The following is a 20,939-nucleotide window of genomic DNA, read 5'->3' as shown; positions in this document are numbered from 1 at the left end:
GCAAACAGTTCTTTGACAGCTATATAAATATGCCACTGAGAGAGCAGATGACGTCACTCCTCACAATTTCCCACTGATCGTGTACAAAACAGCAAGAAAAAATATATAAAGGCGTATAGTGACTTCAGTTTTTCTGCTATAAATGCATTACAAAATATATTCTTGGCTGAATAACTTTAAGATAATGAAAAAAAGTGTGAGAATTGGGCCCTTATTGCATTAAAACAAAGGGAAAAACTAGAAAGTTCAAGATTTTTAAAACAAAATATATGACAAGGTATGAGGTAATGACATTCTCAACTCAGTCATTTGAATATTCATATGTATATTCATAGTGTTTTGTGAAAAATATAAAGAAACTTCACAATTTCATGATTTCCTTATTTTTTTTTCCGATTTTGATGGAATATTCTCTGTTGTCCAGATGGTTGTCCTTATAAAATTTCATTCCTTCGTATAAGACTAACTTTAGATTGGTCCGAAATTCTCCTTAAAGTGCCTGACAGATAGTTATTGATTGATAAAATATTCTCTCCCTCGTTATCTAGTGATTCGGATGATTGGGCTCTTTAATCCATGCAACTATCGCATAGTGCTTACTTTATAGTTCATAAAATAGCTTTGTGCTGATGTGCTACGCAGAATTCAATCAATGATAATGACCATCCAATGATATTTTTCCCATTTAGTCAAGCCACCGTTATATTACTAGTTCACCCAAGTATATTATGTGTGGATTGAGTGAATTCAGCAATATTAGTAGAACACATCAGTTGAAGTTCGACGAAAATTGGACAATCCGATTTATAATTTGATCGAATAAAAATTTGATCCAAGTTCTAAAATTTTAAAGTTTCTGTGCATCCATCTCTGGGTTAGAAGGCTTATACATGTATACAGTGGCGGATCCAGGGAGGACCGCAACCGGCGCACGCCCCCCCCCCCCCCTTATTTTTTGTTGAAACAAAAGAAACAAAAAGAAAAAATGGGGGAGGGGTGCGTGCGCCGCCCCCCCCCCCCCCTTTAATTTTGTAAACGCGCCCCCTCTTTACGGAATTCCTGGATCCGCCCCTGGTATAGCTACAGTTTTTGTGATGTCGCGTATGTAAAGTGCTCCTTCATTTTGCCCAGAAATGTAACAATACGTTGAATTCTGTTCATATTTTCTTTACATCGCTGTCCTGCATGATGCAGTGACCTCACAATCTGTTGCAGTCTTCTCGTCCACCGATGGCGGCATTGAACATTTGCTGAAACTTTAAACATTCATAACTTTTGATCGGATTGTCCGATTTCCCTCAATCTTTCACCGATGTGTTCTAATATGGCTGCATTTACTCAATCTTTGAGCACTTTTCATCTTATTTTAACCAAGGAGAAACTCACATGCACAATATTTAGCAAAAGTTGAAGATTTGTTAACGAAATACTTATGAAGAGTGTTTTTGATTTTCACAAGTTTAGTTGACAAAGTATTATTTCTGTTCTTGCAAGATTTTCTTTTTTCGTAGAACGGACATGAACGAGAATGTCTCAAATTACAGATTACAAGGAATATTCTGACTAACCTCTACAGTGTCCGAAACGTGCTCCCATCCATCGTCTGAATACAGGAATATGTTTTGTGGTTATTGACAAATATGTATATCTTCCCATCAATTCGCTGTCCGTAAGTCATGATTATTATTACGGAATAATGAGCGTATACAATTTTAACATTTTTTTCTTTTTTAAACTAAGCTACATTGAAAAAAAAGCCTCACTATAGAGTCTCTTTGTATCATCTTAACTGCCAGACACTGACACTAAAATGTCCTAAGTAACTTGCAGTCCATGTTATTTGTTGTTTGGATAGCTGTAAGTTATAAGAGGGAAAATGTAGTAAACAAGTCCTTTGGACCTTCATTTACTTCTTCGAAAAACGCCGATAGGAAAGTTAGCTGCGGGCAACATCCTTCGCAACGAAATAACTAAACTCATCTCTTGTGCTATAGTTTGGTCTTCACATTAGAGAAAGAAAAACAAACCAAAAACAAACAGAAGAGTTTATCGCCGTGTAACCTCCCATAGAATTAAGTTTATCTTCCGTTTATTACTTTATGGGTATACCGTCGACCCGCCGGATTTGCATAAATCTCTGCCCACGATTGCGGAAAAAATCTCGTGACGTGCAATTCCATCCGAGGAAATCATTTGGGCCTCGGACGCTGGATGCAATTGGATCATCATGGCGGCTATCTGGACTACATTGAGGCTGACTGTCTTGGCCAGCGTGTTCCTTATAGGATCACTTTTATGTGAGTCTTATTCTTCGTGTCAGAAAGTTCTTACAAAAGATTTATTAATGTGAGCTTACAGAGCCGAAGATGATTTTTTTTTCACTCGTAACTTTAGAGTGATATGATAATAAATGTACTTTTTTTTTCTTCCCAGCAGTTTCATTAGTAAGTTCTTATGATTTAGATACCAAGAGATAACACCAACTTTTGACATTCCGTCAATTAGGATATCGTGACGGACGGCGCAACTTTTTGATTACAGTTTTAAAACGGAAATGTACCCCAAATTAAAGATTTTGTAGCATACTATAACCAAATTTAGCATGAATTTTGAAAGACTTCAAGACTCAGGCGCCATAATTTTGAGCGATGAGATAATCATTCAGTTTCACAAAGTGCAGCGATATGCTGGAATCAACTGAGAATTCTTTAGTTGTTACATGGAACGTAACAATTTTTGTAGGCGAAAGCTCAATAAAGACGTGTTAGTCAAATCCAGGTAGATAAAAAAATACAGAGGAAAAATAAAGGATATCGGAAAATAAGTGGAAGGGAAGACGATTTTTTTTTCCTGAAAGAGAAGAAGATCGAAAGTGAGGAGGAAAAACAAAATATTAATTTGAAAAACAATAAACAACACGGAATTAATCAGATTATACAATTCTGGAATGGCATGTACATGCGTATTTAGGAAACAAACAGCACTTAGACATAAAATTATATAATTACCATTCGAAGTCACTGCGTTGTAACCCAGTATTTCAAAGTGCTATACTTCTACCCGCTGAACTCCAATGATAGATACAGAAACAAACATAATATACTAGTTTATTCTGTAGTTTATTCTGTATTCATGTTAATACGGATACAACATTGATATGTGTGGATATGTTTGTTCGGGTGATGTTCGTCATGCCGAAGGTTAGTTGCATAGTTATCTGAAAACAAAACAAGGTTCGTTATTCCTAAAAGCACACCTGAAGATGTCCATTAATCAGAAAGTGAAATAGAGCGTCATTCTGAAGGTGTGTTATATTCCGAAGGTTGGCTAATTCGAAAATGAAAAGAAGATGAGCACTAACAAACTTTCGGAAAAAAAAGAACATTTTTGTATTACGCTCTCGGATTGACGAACCTTCGGAATAATTAACATTTTTCATTTCTGGATTAACGAGCCTTCGGAATAGCAAATCTTATGTCATTTTCTGATTAGCGAAAGATATCTCATGGTGGCGAGATTAAAAAAAAAATAACCCTTGTAAAAAAAGAGTAGCTATTATCAAGGAGGAGCAAGAGCCTGATAGAATTTAATTATGCTGCAGTAAAATGAAGCGTTATAATAGTAAGATGGTTAAATCTACCGTGGAACCTAGCTCCATAGTCAAGCATGTCACGTGGCAGGTGTTCTTTGATTAGAACTCTATAGCCCTCTTGGATCAGATGACTTCACAAACTATTATAAGAGAATGTGTGTTATGCGACTTGGGTATCATAATTCAGCGAATGACGGTGCACCTGGGCAAAAATCATCAACATCACATGACTACCCATTTCCGATTTTGCTATTAAAAAGCATGCCTTGAACGGACAAATTATTGATTTCAACACTAACATTTACGTAAGTGATGTTTTTGTTAAATCTTTGTGATATTCAACTTCTTCTTTCACTATATCTATCGATTTTGTTTTCTCTCTTGTCAACCTTATTATTATGATTATTATACAATTATGATTATTATTATTATTTATTATTATTATTATTATTATTATTATATTATCATTATTATCATCATCATCATCATAAAGAGAATTCTCATCGCTATAAATCAGTGCTAATACCAGTTAGCAATGGTCGCGATACAAAAAACAAAAACAAAAAATCCGAAAGCAATATGTATGCTTAGAAGTGTAAAATTTAGCGCTATCAATATTTGTCCCTTTGTCATTCCCACTGTCGCGCGACGATTTGACTGTTAACGTCTGCGACGAACAGCTTCTTGCCTGGCGGCTACCACTTCGTCCCCTTACGCCGACTCGTATGCCTGCACATACGAAATCACCATCGCCCATCCACTGTGCGACATGACACAGGATACAACGGACAATTTTGATTGGCTGAGAAAGACGAGCGACGACGACACCTTCACTGAACCCGAGCCGCTGGTTGACCACACCTACGAGGTCACCCATGGTAAGTCTGCGACCAAACTGAGCAAGATATGGTTGTTGTGACAGTGGTGGTAGTATTGGTGTGTGAGGCCTATGAAGGGCACTCCCCCTATATGAATCACAGTGGTTATGGATCATTCACTTCTTTCTCTGGAACAAGAGCACCATTACAAAGTGCCACCTCATTGATCCAGTACCTAGAGGAAAGCTACCCATGACAGCTTTGAAAAGTATAAGTTGTCAATTTCAAGACCAAGTGATAATTATCCATTCTAAACTGCTTTGAAAAGCCCTGGAAAGTGATAAGTAGAGATTCATGCTTAAAATTTGAATAGGAAAAACTTCTTCGATAAGTTAACTACTAGAATATTTCAGTCAAAATATCCTTGTCATTACTCTTCTTATGATTCTCACAACTATTATGATTAGAATAATACGACTTCTCGTACAGCTACTCCTGTCTTCTCTTTCACTAATACCGGATCCGCATGTATCACTTGTAGTCACTGAAACTTCCATGAAACTCCTGTTATAACACACACTGATTATATCAAAACTTTAAGATATGCATCGTAAAGCTGCAATATGAACTCCATAAGTTCATGCCTAATATGGAAATACATCGCAACGACATGCAGAGTGGCAACAAAAGGACACACACACATGTATATGTGTATGTTTATATTTAGAATTTTTATTTATATATGTTTATATATATATGCCTATATCATATTGTGGTATAGATGGTGATGTATTATGTACCATACGCTTTTTTCATAACATATTATTTCATATTTTGCTCAATATTTTCTATCCAATGCACACACCTCGGTTTGTTGTCATTTCTTTATGACACCATACATGTTTGTGTGTAAAAACAGACAATATTTACAAGCTGAAGAAGACCAAAATATACGTCGAAAGTTTCTACCAATCCAGATGGCATCCTTCGACATTCCCTGTTTCCATTTGTCGCGATTAATATAAGTATGTTCCTTTTGTTGATTATTCATATGCACATATAAGATCTAAACTCTGAGAAACTAAAGACTTTCTTACACATTCCGCTAACAGGCCATTACCTCTATGCCCAGACGGGCATTCAGACCACCGGCGCCACCGGACGCCTGCTGCTGCCGACGCTGCAGCAAAACAGTCAGAGTCAATGCCTGCAGTTTTTCTACCAGATCGGGGGCGACAACGCCGGTAACTTAAACATGTACCAGTACACGACGTCGGCCGGACGGCCATCGACGGCCACGTGGTCGATGACGGAAGACACCGAATCTCAGTGGATCCGAGGGCTATACACTATCACACCTCAGTCCGATTCGTACATGGTAATGTTAATGAATAAATTGAGCGATTGATTGATTGTTTGGTATTCGTTTCTTCATTGATGCATTCTGATTTCTTTCTTCACTTATAGGCCACCCTATACCTATCACTAACCCATATTTCCGTCTAGAGTATAAAGTCTATGAAAACACTGAAAAAATAATGTCATATACTTGGACATAAATGTTTTTAGTGGTGTAAATGTACAATATATACAGTATATTCTATTTGACCACTGTTCTATTCACCCTCAAGTAGAGAAACAAAAAAAAATTAAAAACAACAAAAAACCGCGATCACTATCACTCAGGCAATACTTAAAATACAATGCAAGTTCATCTCCAAATTTGGTTCTGATCTCAATAAAAGAATAAAGAAAAATTGTCACGTCTAAGCGAAGAATCGCCTAACTTTGAATAAAGTGTAGAATGATTACTGCCGACTTCTCGACGAAGCACTGTTTTATGACGTTTTATGGCATAGGGGTGTTGAAGTACCCCTTGCGCGGGGTGCCACGAAATAGCTACCGTTTGATTTGTGACATAGTAAGTATCCTCGCTGCCTCTTAATGACGTTTACTTTGCTCGCTCAAACAGTAAAGGTGGGGAGTCGTTAGACGAGCCGTATGGGTGGGTGAGTGCTAAACTGGCGGTAATTAGGTGAGAATAGTTGTGGTAAATGGTGCAAATACCCCACATAACTATACCGCAAGATGGTAGCCAGAGCCGGAGTCTTTATCAATAATGATGTCGTATGGTTGAAGCTTTATTGAACCGGGTTCGTTCACATCACTCCATGCCTTGGCGCAGACAAAGTGGGTTTGTTGTTGTTAATGCCGTTTCATTGTCATTTAACACGATTGTCGACCGACTGCCTTCTGCAAAGTCCTTGACTTGTCCTGGCTTAATTAAGAAAAGAAAAAAATCACATACGGAATTTCACATCCAACAAGTACTCCCTTACACTTCAATAAGTGTTCAACGGGCAAATTTGAAAGCCACGAGGACGGGCAAAATGCTACCTGAGACCTTATGCTCGAGCAGTATCATATGTTATTTATCAAAGTCCTTGTCACTATGTAATCTTCGAACGTACATTTTCAAGTCAGCAGAGCAGGAGAACCCTCGGACCCAAATTTCACTAATCACACACAGACACAGTCTCTCTCTCTCACACACACAAACAAACACACACACATACACACACGCACACATGCACATTATTTACTATTACTTTACATCAAGCTAATTTGACCGCATATACATGTACACCGGTAACACGCTCGCATGATGTGCAATCCCTTTTCTGCGCAAACCAACGGACACACCCCCTTTTTGTCTTCGTTGTTTTTTTTTTTATCGTATTCCAGTTTTAACAGTAATCTGTATGTGTGTGTAAGAGTGTGTGTGTTTGTTGTGTGTTGTGTTTGCGAGTGAATATTAATGGTCAATTCCATTGTGACTTATGGGACAAAGTGACAATTTTCGGCAATTTCAAACCAGTATTTTGAGAAAATAGGTGCATCAAGTGCATTTTTCTCAGTTCATGGTTAGATCCATCATATCACAGTTTATGAAAACACCATACTTAGTTTGAAAAGTATCATCGCATTACGTACAGCGACGAAAAATTGCTGTCGTGACTTATGGGACATTTGAGGACCACCGTTTTTCACATGGGGAAGTAAGTTCTGAAATATTCTTACACACAGAGTCTCTGGAGAGATATTTTCTTTCCTGAATGTAGCAAAGGGTTGGTGCTTACCCTGAGCCAAGTGGTATCAATATCTACTCATTGGTACAATAGCAGGATAGGGAAAACCAGTGTGACTGATGGGACACAAAAACGTGACTTATGGGACGCTATCAACTACCACATTTTGAGATTGAGAGAATAATATTTACTGATGCCGGAACAAGTTCTAGAACATCATAAAACCAATCTATGAACAAAGAACATTCAGAAAATAAGCCATCTGAGAATTACACAAGCTGTATTATGGTCATAATAGTGTATCAGAAATGATACATAAATTCTGCAAAAATTGGCAATTTTCATGAAAAATGAAGGTTTTTCGGACATAACTCCACTCCATGTTCACCGATGTTCACAAATGAGGTATCAAAATATCCGTTGTGAAAGGCTGCTTTGAGTAAACAATACCAGATCATCTAATTAAGCTTCATTAGTCATCTATACTCAATAGTTTGATTTTCATAAAATGCAACCTTTCCATGGAATTGACCTAATGGGTGTTTCTTGAAAACTATTTATTTTTTGCATTTATGAGTGATAAAATTGTCCTTTATCAGATTACTATTTCACATAATAGGATGCACATTCAGACCATCTATACAACGTAATTGGTTACTAAGTAAGTAACTGTATTTCAATGTTGTAGAGGTTGCACAGACTTCGATGTGAAGTCAAGTCCATTCTATTCTCTGTTACGTGACTGAATATTTTAACTTCAAAGATGCCGCAAGAACATCCACGAACCTTCATGTTTCATATGTGCTGTAAATCATAGCTTCTTTAGGAGTGAAATAACGCCTTTTTAATGCACGGTAGGAACTTAAACTTATCTCTCATTTTTAGCATCACAAATGGATATTTCAGTGAAAGTCTTCGACACAGGCAGTAAAGAACACGTCTTCATTTATCATTGTTGGGGGATAACTGTTTATCACTCCATATCTTTTTGTGGTTGTGATGAAATACACACAAACGTGTTAGCACTGCACGGTCTACACTAACACACAACTCATGTGACAAAGTTCGACGAAATTTCAAAAATGTGATCTATTCACTGTTTCAAACTGTCGGTCTGTGTCTCATTTGTCTATAAGTCCTTCCAAGTTGTTAAAAAGACGTGCTCCCGATACATTCATAAAACATAATCTACCGAACCCGACATGGTATATGTGTTGAATTGTATATAGTATAACGAATATCATATCTGATAATGCGATATCTCATTACTGGGATGAGGTATATGAATGGGTGCGTGTCACGAGTCCGACACCCATGAGTCACAGCCCAGGAGTCTTGAGTCATACAGCACACATGAGCTCCACACTAGGCAAATAAGGCCCATAAGTCCGAAACTTGGCAAACAAGGCTGACGAGTCTGACATGTCTGACACTCGTTACATCACTGGGCTTCATGTACGCAGAGTCGGTCTCACGGGCCCTTTTTCCCCCAGTGTCGGTCTCATGGACCTTATTTGCGTAGTGTCGAGCTTATGGGCCGTATGACTTGTAAGTGTCGGACTCGTGAGATGACCCCGTATGAATCTCTCTCCCCACACACACCCAGGTGGTCTTTGAAGCCGTAGCAGGTACTGCACAAAAGACATACTTTGCCTTGGATGACGTCACAGTCTCTGATGGAGAATGTCCATTCTGTAAGTCAAACACTCCGAAAGTAAACGAAAAATATCACGCCTAACTGAGCACAACAATTGCAACAACTTGTGCCATTTTGAGGTCCTGTCTTTATTCTTTATTTGTCCGTATTATACTGGAAGTATGTTTGTTTTTATCGCGTTTTGTTTCGTAACGTATCAGCACAAAAAAAACAGAAAATTACATTAGTATTACAAATTATGAGTTTTTGATTGGTGTTGCCATTTCTGTCGTTATTGTTTACGTTGGAGTTATTACTTCATTTCCTACGAGGAATGTTGATACTAAACTTTTTGTTTTTGATCTTGTTTGGCTTGTTCAATGATATTGAATTCCGATACGATAAAGGATTAGGCATTTGTTAATATAGTGAACTACCCGTTGTAATGAAACTCGTAACTGACTTTCCTTCTCGTTTGATTATGCGCTTTCTAGTAAAGTTGAACTAGTTGAACTTGAATTAGGATTAGCATCGTACTTTACGTATACTGTATATGTGTTAATGTAAAAACACATAAGTTTATATACAGATGTATATATATATATATATATATATATATATATCCGAAAGCTCGGGGAATAAAGGCAAGACTGAACATTACTGCAACGTCTATAATAATGATAATAATAATAATAATAATAATTAGCATTTTTACCGCGCTTAATACATGGTTTCTGCTATGGTCTATACATGGTCTATACTGCAAGTTTTCCTTTCGTCACACACACACATATATATATATATAATATAATATATATATATATATATATATATATATATACATACATATACTGAAATGTTGATATGTACGTTGTGTTCATGTATGTGTTTTATATTCGATGAAGTCTTCACATACAATAACTCTCACTTACTCCACGTATTCAGTTGATTTCAACTGCACATTCGAGAGTGACGAGTGTAACTTCGTGCAGACATTGGCGCCGGGGGACAACCAAAATTGGTACAGGGGTAAGGGCTCGACGTCGAGTACGTACACCGGTCCATCCATCGACCACACCACAGGCACAGCAGACGGTAAGACATATTGATCAACCTTAAATCCATCATCTGGACGCCCAGCTCCACACAGGCAATTGATACAAAATTTATACAGGCACCTATACAGTATGCCCCCCTCCCCCCCCCCCCCCCCCCAAAAAAAAAAAAAATACAATCGGATTTCTGCGTTAATAACTTTCAATATCATTTTGACTGTCTGAATGGTATTAGGGTCTAAGAATATAACATATTACATGTATTTTGCAGAAACCCCCAATTCAATTTGATTAAGTGGTCACAGAGAAATGTGGGTAGTTGTTGGGTCTGTTGAGTCTGTTTCTTTCGAGTTTAGCACTTGGATGCTCTTGGAGCAGCGAGTGTAAAAAGCTGAAAAAATTGGTACGGGACTAACGATAGTCCTGGGTCAGAGAAAGTATACAGGGTGAGGAAACACAAGTGTAAAAAGGGCTAATGTGTGAACACAAAGGGCAGAACTTGAGGGATTCCAGACATGCTCTACAAAGATCCTCATTTCTCTTTGACCACTGAAGCAAATCGGATGGAGTTTTAGTAAGATGTGGGCAATAAGTTATACTTTTATATCCTGAAATTGTATATGGATTACTTTACTATTTTTGAAGTTATCGTTGCGGAGGGTCCCATTGTATTTTCTTTCTTTCTTTTTTTTTTTTTTGGGGGGGGTACATACGGTATAATTCATTTAGTCCTATGCTATACACAAGAACGATTTATACATACACATATAAATACACAGGGTTCGACGTAAGCGGTGGCCACGTGGCTCGAAGCCACTCAAAATCAAAGATGTCTGGTCACCAAATTTCCTAAAACGTGATTCCTTTTTTCGTGGCCCGATCAGGCAGCTAACGTTCAACATAAAATTTCATATTTCCTTTTATTTCGGGCCACTACGTTTCAAATAGCCAAAGTATAAGATAGATCAACCATGGGGACCATGATTCAACGTTGCACTTTGCCGTAAAAATGTCAATTGCTTCAGTTGCTCATTGATATAAAATGTGTTGGTCTTCTCTTTGATGCACGTAGCCTGTGTCTCAGAACAGTATGGTTTAATAACGTTCTGTATCTTCATTTTGCCTATCTGTCTATCATTTTGTCTATCTGAGTTGTAAGGCGTATAATGCTTGCCCCACCCTATATACATCCTCTTAACGATGTCGACGCCAAAGGGGTGGTTCTCTATAAAGAAAAATGCCCCCACTCCTTTGCGTTTAGACACAATATTGTACATAACACATGTCGATAGAGGTTATGCTGCGTTCACACCATGCAACCACACCAGCAACGTTTCAGGCCACCGTGGACAAAACGGGATGGACGTGAAACAACGCGGTGAGACGGGATAGGCAAACGTGACATGCCGTAATTGCCGTGGATGGCGTGTCAGATTTTTAAAACTGTCAAAAAATTTACTACGGCAGTCCCGGTGCTAATGAGAAATGTTGTATGCCGTGATAAAACGGGACGAACGCAACGAATCACGACGACACGTAATAGGCCGTAACAAAACTTGGAGGCGGTTCGTAGCGGGGCGCGACGGAAAATATTGATAGTCCAGCCTGACCAGACGCTGTGAGAACAGCGTCTGATAACTAGAATAATGTTCGACGGGGCAGGAACGAACAAGACTAGAATGCGAAGGGGGGAGTGGGGAGGAGAATGTCTCATCTACCCACGGTGCACTACGTTTCGGGCAAATGGGGCTGCCGTGGCCGCCGGGAACATATGGTGTAAACGCAGCTTTATTGGCGTTCCTTGCCGGGGTAATGGTCTTTGTCGCAGGCAGATAGTCGGTCCAAAATCCCTCTAAAGGCAAGTCATGTGAAACCGTTCATCAGCTACTTAGGATATTGCCTTTGAGGAAGACATTGACGTAACACCGAACAGCGGCAGAATTCTGGTTCCTGATCCTTAGCGATACCTATTACAGAAATGCTTTCTCTGAACTTGACTCTATGCTAGACAATCGGATGGGTTGCTCTCAGAGTTCTCCGAAAGTTTGCGGAGTTAAACATTCTGCAATAGGCAATTCTTTCTTAGAATAATGTTGATCCTGATGGATCGAGGATTCGTTAAGTGTGTTAAATCTGAACAACCACATTGAGAACCGGTTATGCAATGTGCAGCTAGACGCCTCTTTTGTTCGTAGCCATGTTTCAACAGGCCTACTGCGCAGATCGAAATGCTAAACTTGAATCCTTCCTGGTGTTCTGGAGGGTTGTTGATGTTATTTTATCACTCTCTCATTTATGACGTCTCTTGAAAACTTAATCACGTTTAATAATTTGGGTGGGGAGCCAATCCTTGGAAGAAAAAACGATTTAGAAAGAACGCCGTCCTTGTTGATAGAGTCGAATACCTCTCTTGGATAAATTGATTCAGTAATTCTTGCAGCTTTTTATGTGCTTTATCCGGAGCTCAGAAAATGGTGAAATCACGGGTAATCTACATACCATTCATTATTAATGTAAGAATTAAACAAAATTCATTTCTGCAAAACCCGTTATCGAGGATTCACCAATCCCTTCTATCGGTGACATTGTCGCAAACTGTGCTGCTGAAGACTTCCCTCTCTCACGTGTCCTTGTACTCCTGCTTCCTTTCAGCTTACAATAAACAACAGGTAGATGGTTCAGCAGCGATTTGATCCACACTTCACTTGAAATCCTTGGTGACATTCAGTTTGTCTCGTCTGTCAGAACTACACCTCATCTATCCGCTTTCGTCAAGCACTCGATTTGCGTCGGGAGCTAAGTTTGCACGAGTAAAGTGTCTTCGAAGTCAGGAGAATGTCCTACTTACTAATTTGTCCGCTTTCGGTCATTGTCAGTGAAAATCCTGTCCCAGAAGGGAACTTTCGAAGAGAGGGATTCCTTGAAAGTGAATCCCCTGTTCTTTCTCATGGTGTAACTTCTTTTCCTGCAGTCCTATCTTGTCGTAGAAAGGGAACTGCAAAAGGACGTTGCGGCCGCTCTCTATAGAAGATTCTAATGGACTCCATCTGAGTATCTTCAGGAACTTTTCTTTTTCTTGAGACTCTGGAAAGGTAGTTTCCGCGTTGGTTTGTAGAAGCAAGGCCTCATGAACGGTGAACACCACTATACTATATAATAACAACAGATTGAATTTGAGACTGTGTTTTTCCATTTCATTATTATTATTGTCATTTTTGTAACTTTGTGAGTTTCTCTCTCTCTCTTTAACCCATTCATCATAATCGTTGATATTGCTTCATCAACATAGACATTTTAACGGATTTTGCTTCCCCGCAGGTTATTACATGTACATAGAGGCATCCTACATGAGTGTAGGACACACCGCGGACATGACATCACCGGTCATGGCGGGTACGTACGACACGAACACTGCCGCTTGCCTCGTCTTCTTCTACCACATGTACGGCGACACCATCGGCACTCTTGAGGTGTACATGCGCGCCTCCTCAGAGACAGACCTTGGCGACCCTGTGTGGTCAATGACGGGCAATCGTGGTGACAGGTGGAGGGGAGCGGAAGTTGACGTGACGATAGACATGGACTTTGTGGTGAGTATTCATCTCATGTGCGCACATTCAGTGCGATCTTGACCCTCAGTTATTATTTTCTCCGTGATAAGCAGGAATTTTTCTTCACTTTTCTATTTAGGATTCTTGTCAGAGGTACCGTTTAGTTAAATACCCGGTAGCGTATAGGGAATCATGGGTGATCAGGTTCATTCGCTGCCCACTGGGGTACTTTCGGAAACCACGAATAGCACCGGTCTGCGAATACATGTATATGCATCAAAGCGTGCACTTGTTGGTAACGGTCTACCCCATGTGCAGTCGGGATTCTTCAGTTATGTCTATACTTCCATAGAGACAGATAATGGCCGCACACAATTTGTTATGGGGATTGTCTAATATATCCGAGTCGGGCCAATGGTATCCCCAGGCTACGGGGTGTTTTCTTTTTCTAATAATATTCTATTAAACTTGTAAACCCGGTCAACAATTAATCATACATGATTGAATGAAAAGTGCCGGCGATAGGGATCGTATTTTTAGGTAAGAGTCTCCTTTCGCACCTCTTATCCAGTAGATTCCTCGCAACAGTCGGCAAAACGTTTGCTCAGTCTCATTTGACTTTTCTGTGTAAGGAGACATAATTTGTCCGATGTAAGAAACGCACCGCCGTCAATCATGATTTATTATGACCCTGAGGTCGCCTTAGACTAAACAGCAAAGTAGAGAAAAGCTAATGATCTGACTTGACCTTGTCCATGCTTCATCAGGTCTTGTTTCGGGGCATTCGAGGTGCGAGTTATGACGGAGATATTGCTCTGGATGACATCACTGTGTCTCGAGGAGAGCAGTGTCCCGGCAATCGTAAGTGACATGGAGAGTCGTTCTTCTATTAAACTTCAGAGGGAGAATTGAGTTTCTATTTCTCTTTCTGTCATCATTCGGTAGGTCTGCTCTATAAGAATAAAAGTCACATTGAAATGATATCCAAATGTTGCATCAGATGAAACTGTGACGTCATGTACACGCAATAATAACATTGTTGTGCAGATCTGCTTTCACATGCACTTGACGCTCTTCACGCTGCTTTTTCATCGTTTTTGTCAGTGATAGTCTTGTTGGAATTGTATATTTTCAGATTTAGAACTAGTCTTTCTTTTTTTTGCTAATGTTAAGTTACCCCTCCACCTACCTGTAAGTTCTGCGATGCATGATAGGCCTATTTTATAATGAAAACATTCTACCGGAATGAATGTTCCTTTCAACAATCCGTGCAGATAAGCCGCCCCCAGGCGATCTACAGGGTACATGCGACTTTGAAGAGATCGACATCTGCGCCTACACACAGGACGATACTGATGACGCCGACTGGCTCTGGCAAAATCGCGCCAACCAGTATGTCGACTTTGGTCCCCTGGTCGACCATACCACCAACTCTGAGTTTGGTAAGGAAACGACAAAAGCTTGCAGGGATTCATGGAGGAGTAGGATATAATTATACCTCTAATGTATTGCTTTTGTTTTTGCATGCATTGACAACTGTGCAATCGTTCAGTGTTGTTTTAATCATAGACGCACGCACATGATGTATACAAGCAGGAATAATTGCATACTAATCTGTATGTTTATCCATCACTTACTATGATTTTATCGGTATGTTGTGATTAATTGTATTCGTAGGTAAAATCATTGTTTGCCGAAAAAAAAGTGAAGAAGAAGACGCAAACATTTTACCCAGAATGTATAAACATTGAAGGGTTCGACGTATTGGCGACGATAAGGTCTCGATTGGAAATTTTCTGTAAGTTCTTAAATACGCCACGTCTTCTATGCATGAATATATTTATTTATTTCATTCATGCACTTTTTTTATGCCTGTCTGTCCATGTCCTCTCCCGCTCTTCTTCTTCCCTCACCCCCCCCCCCTCCACTACCACGATATTTGTGCCGCAGGTTTTTACCTTTTCCTCTACGGCGATGTGGGACATCGGAGGACAGCCCGTATGATCTCACCGTCCGTAGGGCAGCAAACCAGTCATTCCTGTCTGCAGTTCTGGTTCCACAGCTACGGCAATGACGAGCAGCGCCTCAACGTCTATTGCGTGTCGAACCCGACCTCGATCACAGATGAAGACCTCTTGGTTTATTACGAGGGAAACTGGGGGGATAGATGGGTACAAAGCCGGGTCAATATCCCTACAGAGTCTACCCCATGCCAGGTAAGGCGTTTGGCATTCATTTTGTCATTATCTCGACCATGCCCCATCAGAAGAAGAGACGAAGAGAGAGGTAGAGATGGGGGGGGGGGGAGATAGAAGAAATGCCAGTGTTCAAAATACTATCACTAATTCATAAATTCAAAACATGCTTGAAATCCTCAGTCTATATAAAAACATGTCTTCGTGGGAGGCCTCCAACCGTTTTGTTTGGGCCTAAAGACTTCGCAGGTAATCGACAAGTTTTTCATCAGCGAAGAACTGGATGTACACATCCCTGTTGCGATCGCCGAAGACGTCGAGCAACATCGCAGCAAACGGGAGAGAGAATTATTTCAGGTCGGGGCAAGAACACAACAATTTGTTTTATTCCATTGCTCGTCTCGAATAGATCAGAGGCGTGGCCATTCTCTTTGTCTCTAGCCGGCTCCCAAGTCGTCATGGAAAGAAGCGATCAGTTCTTTACTGATCGATCGCTTTGCAGCTGCCTGCAAACGGTTCGGGCTGCCGAGCAGTCGTGGAAAAACTTGAGCCATTTTTTAGCCCTCACCACCACAGGCTACCAACGCAACACAGCCTCCTCCTATCATCAACAACCCAGAGATTAATATTGTGAAAATAGTTCGGCTACGTGGATAGCATCGTTACATATAGCGGATCCCTGGATGCTGAGGTGATGTAGCGCACTGGAAAGGCTAGCGCGGCGCCGTTGACCGACTGACAAAGAGACTCTAGCAAGTCCACGGCATCCTTCTCTCCACCAAGTCGACGTGCACAGAGCCTTGGTCCTGAGAGGACTGCTCTATTGTTGAGAGATGTGGACCACTTATCGCCGGCAAATCCCCCTGCTCAAGCTGCTGGAACAATTTCACCATCCCAGCGATGTCTGTGGAGGACGTAATTGCAACATCAGGATAGCGTGGACAGAGTGGACAGGACAGAGTGACCGGACAGAGCGTACAACCTCCGGGTTCTGGAACAGTGTGGCCTCCCCAGCATCGATTGCTTGATCATCACGTGCCATCTGAGATGGACAAGACGTATTGTTCATATGGGAGACGACATGATTCCAAAGATGCTACTTTACGAAAAGTTGAAACAGGGGCACCACGTTCAGGGAAGACCCCCAAGAGATACAAAGACACTCTACAAGAGCAAACCTTAAGAACGTCACTTCACGGTGAACCCTTGCCAGGAAGCAACTGCTTACAACAGAGCTCTTTTGGAAGCTCCTACGAACGCAAGACACAGATGCTTTTGAAACCAACAGAGCAATCACAATTCAGTCATAGAGGAGATAAGGAAGTAAGGATCCACTTATTACATCCCTTTCCTTGTAGCAACTGTGACCTATAGTGTGCGTCACGAGTTGGACTCCATTCCACAATAGAGAGCCCACCTCGCCAAACGTCTTATCGCTCTACTCACCTGAAACATTCGATTATGATTTGAAATCATTATGAACCTACTTTCTGTTCCTTCTTTTGTTCTCATTCTACTCGATATATTAATTACAGTCATCTTACAATGATGTGGATTCGAGCTTTACATGTCCAGAGCACGCATCGAAAGCGAGTGATACTTAAATTAAGATACGAGTTTGGATTCTTTTTATGTGATAATCTACTTCAAGTGATGTCGACTAACAGTTTTCTGTGTTGATTTTACCTGTGAATGCTTTAAATTAGCATGATGTAAACATTTAGATAATCACAATCACTTCCACTGTATATAATGTTAACATCATACTTGGAGAATGGTGTATTGGTTCTGTCCCTCATGAGAGAAGCCGTTTAGAAATGACTTAATGTGCATCCATATCTCCCTCTCTTGCGCTCCTTGTCTTGAATAATATATGTTTTCATTCTTTTCTCTCTCAAAATCGTATCAATCTGTTCTTATCTTCTCTGACTCTTTCGCCTTCTCTTCTTGACAGATCATATTCGAAGGAAAGACCGGTATCCACTCTCGTGACGATTTGGCCATTGATGACGTCGATGTGTACCATAGTCAACAGTGTCCAACCTGTATGTGTGGATTGAGATAGTATAGCACACTACTTTAATGGATAGTGGAAATGACAATGCCGTTAGTGTGTTCTCTTTTCGCACGAAGCAGCTCGGGGTTACCCAACGTATCTTATTCTTGTACTTGAGTTTATGATGTACGTAATTCACATTTGAATAGTTGCGCATTTATCTTTATCATATCAAATACTTTGCATAAGAATAATAACTGGAAAAAATATTTATACTCTGCAGTTAAACTTCTGCGTAGGGAGCAGTCTGCTCTCATACGGTCGGGGCAGATAAGACCTAGTGTATGATGATGAAAAAAATCTGTCATCCCGACTCGTACTCTAAGCAGACTTCTTAAGTACGATATGCACAGCCTTTTCAAATGCTCTCTTAGCTTTCTCTATTGCAAGCACTGAAAATCGAGAGCGAAAGGCTAGGGAGCCGATGCTGGGTGCGATGCGATTGTGATATCTTATCATGACCACGGGAAAGACTGACCTGCGCACCGCTCCTATAAGTCATTGTATGACTCATTTAGTCACTTTGACAATCTAAATTGAGTACATTGTAATGGTTATCATTATGGGGTTTGTTTTTTTCAGGAGCTTCTTCGGACAGCTACCAAACGCGGGTAGTAAAATTCAGTAATCATAAAGGCGTAAAGTTAAGAATAGCGGCCAGATCTCCGAAATGACTGGCTCAGGGGACGGGCTCCGGGGACTGGCTCCGGGGACTGGCTCCGGGGACTGGCTCCGGGGACTGGCTCCGGGGACTGGCTCCGGGGACTGGCTCTTGGCTCTCACTGATGTCTCCACTAGTCTCTTTTTAACGGCCTGCTGATTGTTCCCTGTAGCGAACGCTATAGCAAAGCGGGTCAGGGAAAATTGAATGCACAATGTTGCCTGCGTCTGCACATAACTCTTCTACGGAGTACAGAGGCTTGTGTCTCGACATTGCATGCCATGCTCCCAGTAGCGATTATTCGCATTCTTAGATTTCTTATCCTTTTTGTCTCCATTTTGTGACGATTGTTTGTGCGTATTTGTATATTATTATTACCATTGTTATTATTATTATTATTATTACTATCATTATCATTATTATCATCATCATCATCATTATCATCATCATCATTACTGATATCATCATAATCATAATCATCACCATTTGCACCCCTATCAAGTTCCATCTATCATGCCGGAAACGACCACCCCGCCGACAACGAACAGCATCACCTGCGACTTTGAAAATGACGATAACGCGTTGTGCGGCTGGTCGCAGGGTTACAGGGACAACTTCGACTGGACTCGCATTAAAGGTCCCAGTCCAGAGTACAGCAGCGGCCCCGAAGTCGACCATACCACAGGAACCGCTGGTAAGCAATTATAAGTTCTGATGAAGTGACATTATGTCTTGAAATATACCTTTGTCCTTCAACCCCTTTGTCCTTCAACCCCATCCCCCATGATAATTTTGACTGTAGGGCCTATGTATTCTACAGCGCTCTCGCTGAAAACTATGGAATTTGGCAGTAATTGGCACCAATTACTAGCCTACCTTCTAAAATCAAAATTATGCTTTTACTTTTAACTTCTATTCAGTTTATTTATTAATTACCTCATTACTTCGATGCAATTGGAAAGGTGTGTATCATATATACATCAAGTAAATAATGCATTATTAGAATATATCAAAATCAAACATGGCATAAATATAGGGCCTTACAATAGTAAATGAAGTTCTTCAATCAATGGCAAGGGGCAAATGGTTCACTTACTAGTCTTCTCATCTTTCTGTGTCTGCGTAATGTCTTTTATCGTGAGCAAACGAACGCGTGAACACTTTAAGACAAACGTTTCTAGCTTTCATACCACTCCCTTCAATCAAACCTTTCCTCCCCCTCCTCCCCCCCCCCCCCCCCCCCCCACCTCCTGGCTGTAGATGGATATTATATGCTTATCGACACCTACGAAAACCTTCCGTCGAACGGCCGAGGGGAACTCAGGTCAGCGCTCGTCGCGCCGTCAGGTAGCGACCGCTGTTTCCATTTCTGGTACTACATGTACGGCAACAACATCAATTTCCTGAATATTTACCTCGTCGAATATGGCAACACAATCCCGATTGATCCTCAAGTGCAATTGTACGGCAACATTGGGCAGGCCTGGCTTGAAGGCCTTCTCGACATACCAGCGTCAACACGAAGCTTTAACGTACGTACGAAGCCGAAATTCACACCCCGTACAACTAACTATGCAATACTGACAATGCCTACAATGGTTATGAAAGTGATAACGCTAATTAGGTTGATGATAATTATGTTACCGTAATTACAGGTCGAGTGTCAGTAGTAACAATATTGATTCTGAAAATATATGTCAATGTTCAATATTTTTTCGTTTCGTGCAGTATTGTTTTATTTTGATTTTTACTATTCATTGCTAGTCTCATTCTAATCTTTCATGTCAGCCGCGTGCTTTTCATATCTGTCGTAGTTTCTCTTGGTTGAAGACTTTCACAAAAAAAAAAAATCTTCTGTGCTAGCTTTATGATCAAATTATCTAAATGAAATACAATGTACAAAGCTTACGTTCCTGTTTCTTTTCCATATCAGCGTAATGTATATATTTTTGTATGTTTCTTTCTGAGTCTGTACAAATTTGATAAACGTAACCAGCTCCATCAAAATCCTTGTCGCATGTGTGATATGCAGTGAAATTCAATAGAGAAAATCTAATGGGGACAAGATGACATTTTTTTTTTCTGGGACTTAATGAATTAAAGTAAGAGAGCGTTGTCCAAAAAGTCATAAGAGGTGACGGGTTCCGCTCACTTGAGGTGGCCATTAGGTATTCGTCTTTACGTTATACAGTTAGACAATGTGGAATTAATTGTAAACCCGAAACGCTAGTATATACTGTTTATTTTTCCACGGCTGACTGCGTTTGGCTGCTTTTTAGATTCAGC

At 40.3% G+C, this 20,939-nt stretch overlaps 1 protein-coding gene across 1 annotated transcript in view; it reads left to right on the top strand.

Annotated features, from left to right (window-relative positions):
* Positions 1 to 2,227: 2,227 nt before the first annotated feature.
* Positions 2,228 to 20,939, top strand: part of LOC139712283 (MAM and LDL-receptor class A domain-containing protein 1-like) — a 28,551-nt gene continuing 9,839 nt past the window's right edge. Inside the window, exons 1-12 of the mRNA XM_071624122.1 lie at positions 2,228 to 2,297; positions 4,273 to 4,470; positions 5,523 to 5,788; positions 9,106 to 9,193; positions 10,081 to 10,230; positions 13,509 to 13,780; positions 14,509 to 14,602; positions 15,016 to 15,183; positions 15,692 to 15,957; positions 17,891 to 17,981; positions 19,156 to 19,347; positions 19,914 to 20,185. Coding sequence (XP_071480223.1) covers positions 2,228 to 2,297; positions 4,273 to 4,470; positions 5,523 to 5,788; positions 9,106 to 9,193; positions 10,081 to 10,230; positions 13,509 to 13,780; positions 14,509 to 14,602; positions 15,016 to 15,183; positions 15,692 to 15,957; positions 17,891 to 17,981; positions 19,156 to 19,347; positions 19,914 to 20,185 — 2,127 coding nt within the window. The remainder of the gene's footprint in view (positions 2,298 to 4,272; positions 4,471 to 5,522; positions 5,789 to 9,105; positions 9,194 to 10,080; positions 10,231 to 13,508; positions 13,781 to 14,508; positions 14,603 to 15,015; positions 15,184 to 15,691; positions 15,958 to 17,890; positions 17,982 to 19,155; positions 19,348 to 19,913; positions 20,186 to 20,939) is intronic.

The sequence above is a fragment of the Diadema antillarum genome, unplaced genomic scaffold (assembly GCF_040938485.1).
Source record: "Diadema antillarum isolate AM-2024a unplaced genomic scaffold, OU_Dant_1.0 seq00001786_RagTag, whole genome shotgun sequence".
Lineage (NCBI taxonomy): Eukaryota > Metazoa > Echinodermata > Echinoidea > Diadematoida > Diadematidae > Diadema > Diadema antillarum.
Note: the sequence above shows the minus strand (reverse complement) of the source record. Positions and strands in the feature narration are given on the sequence as shown.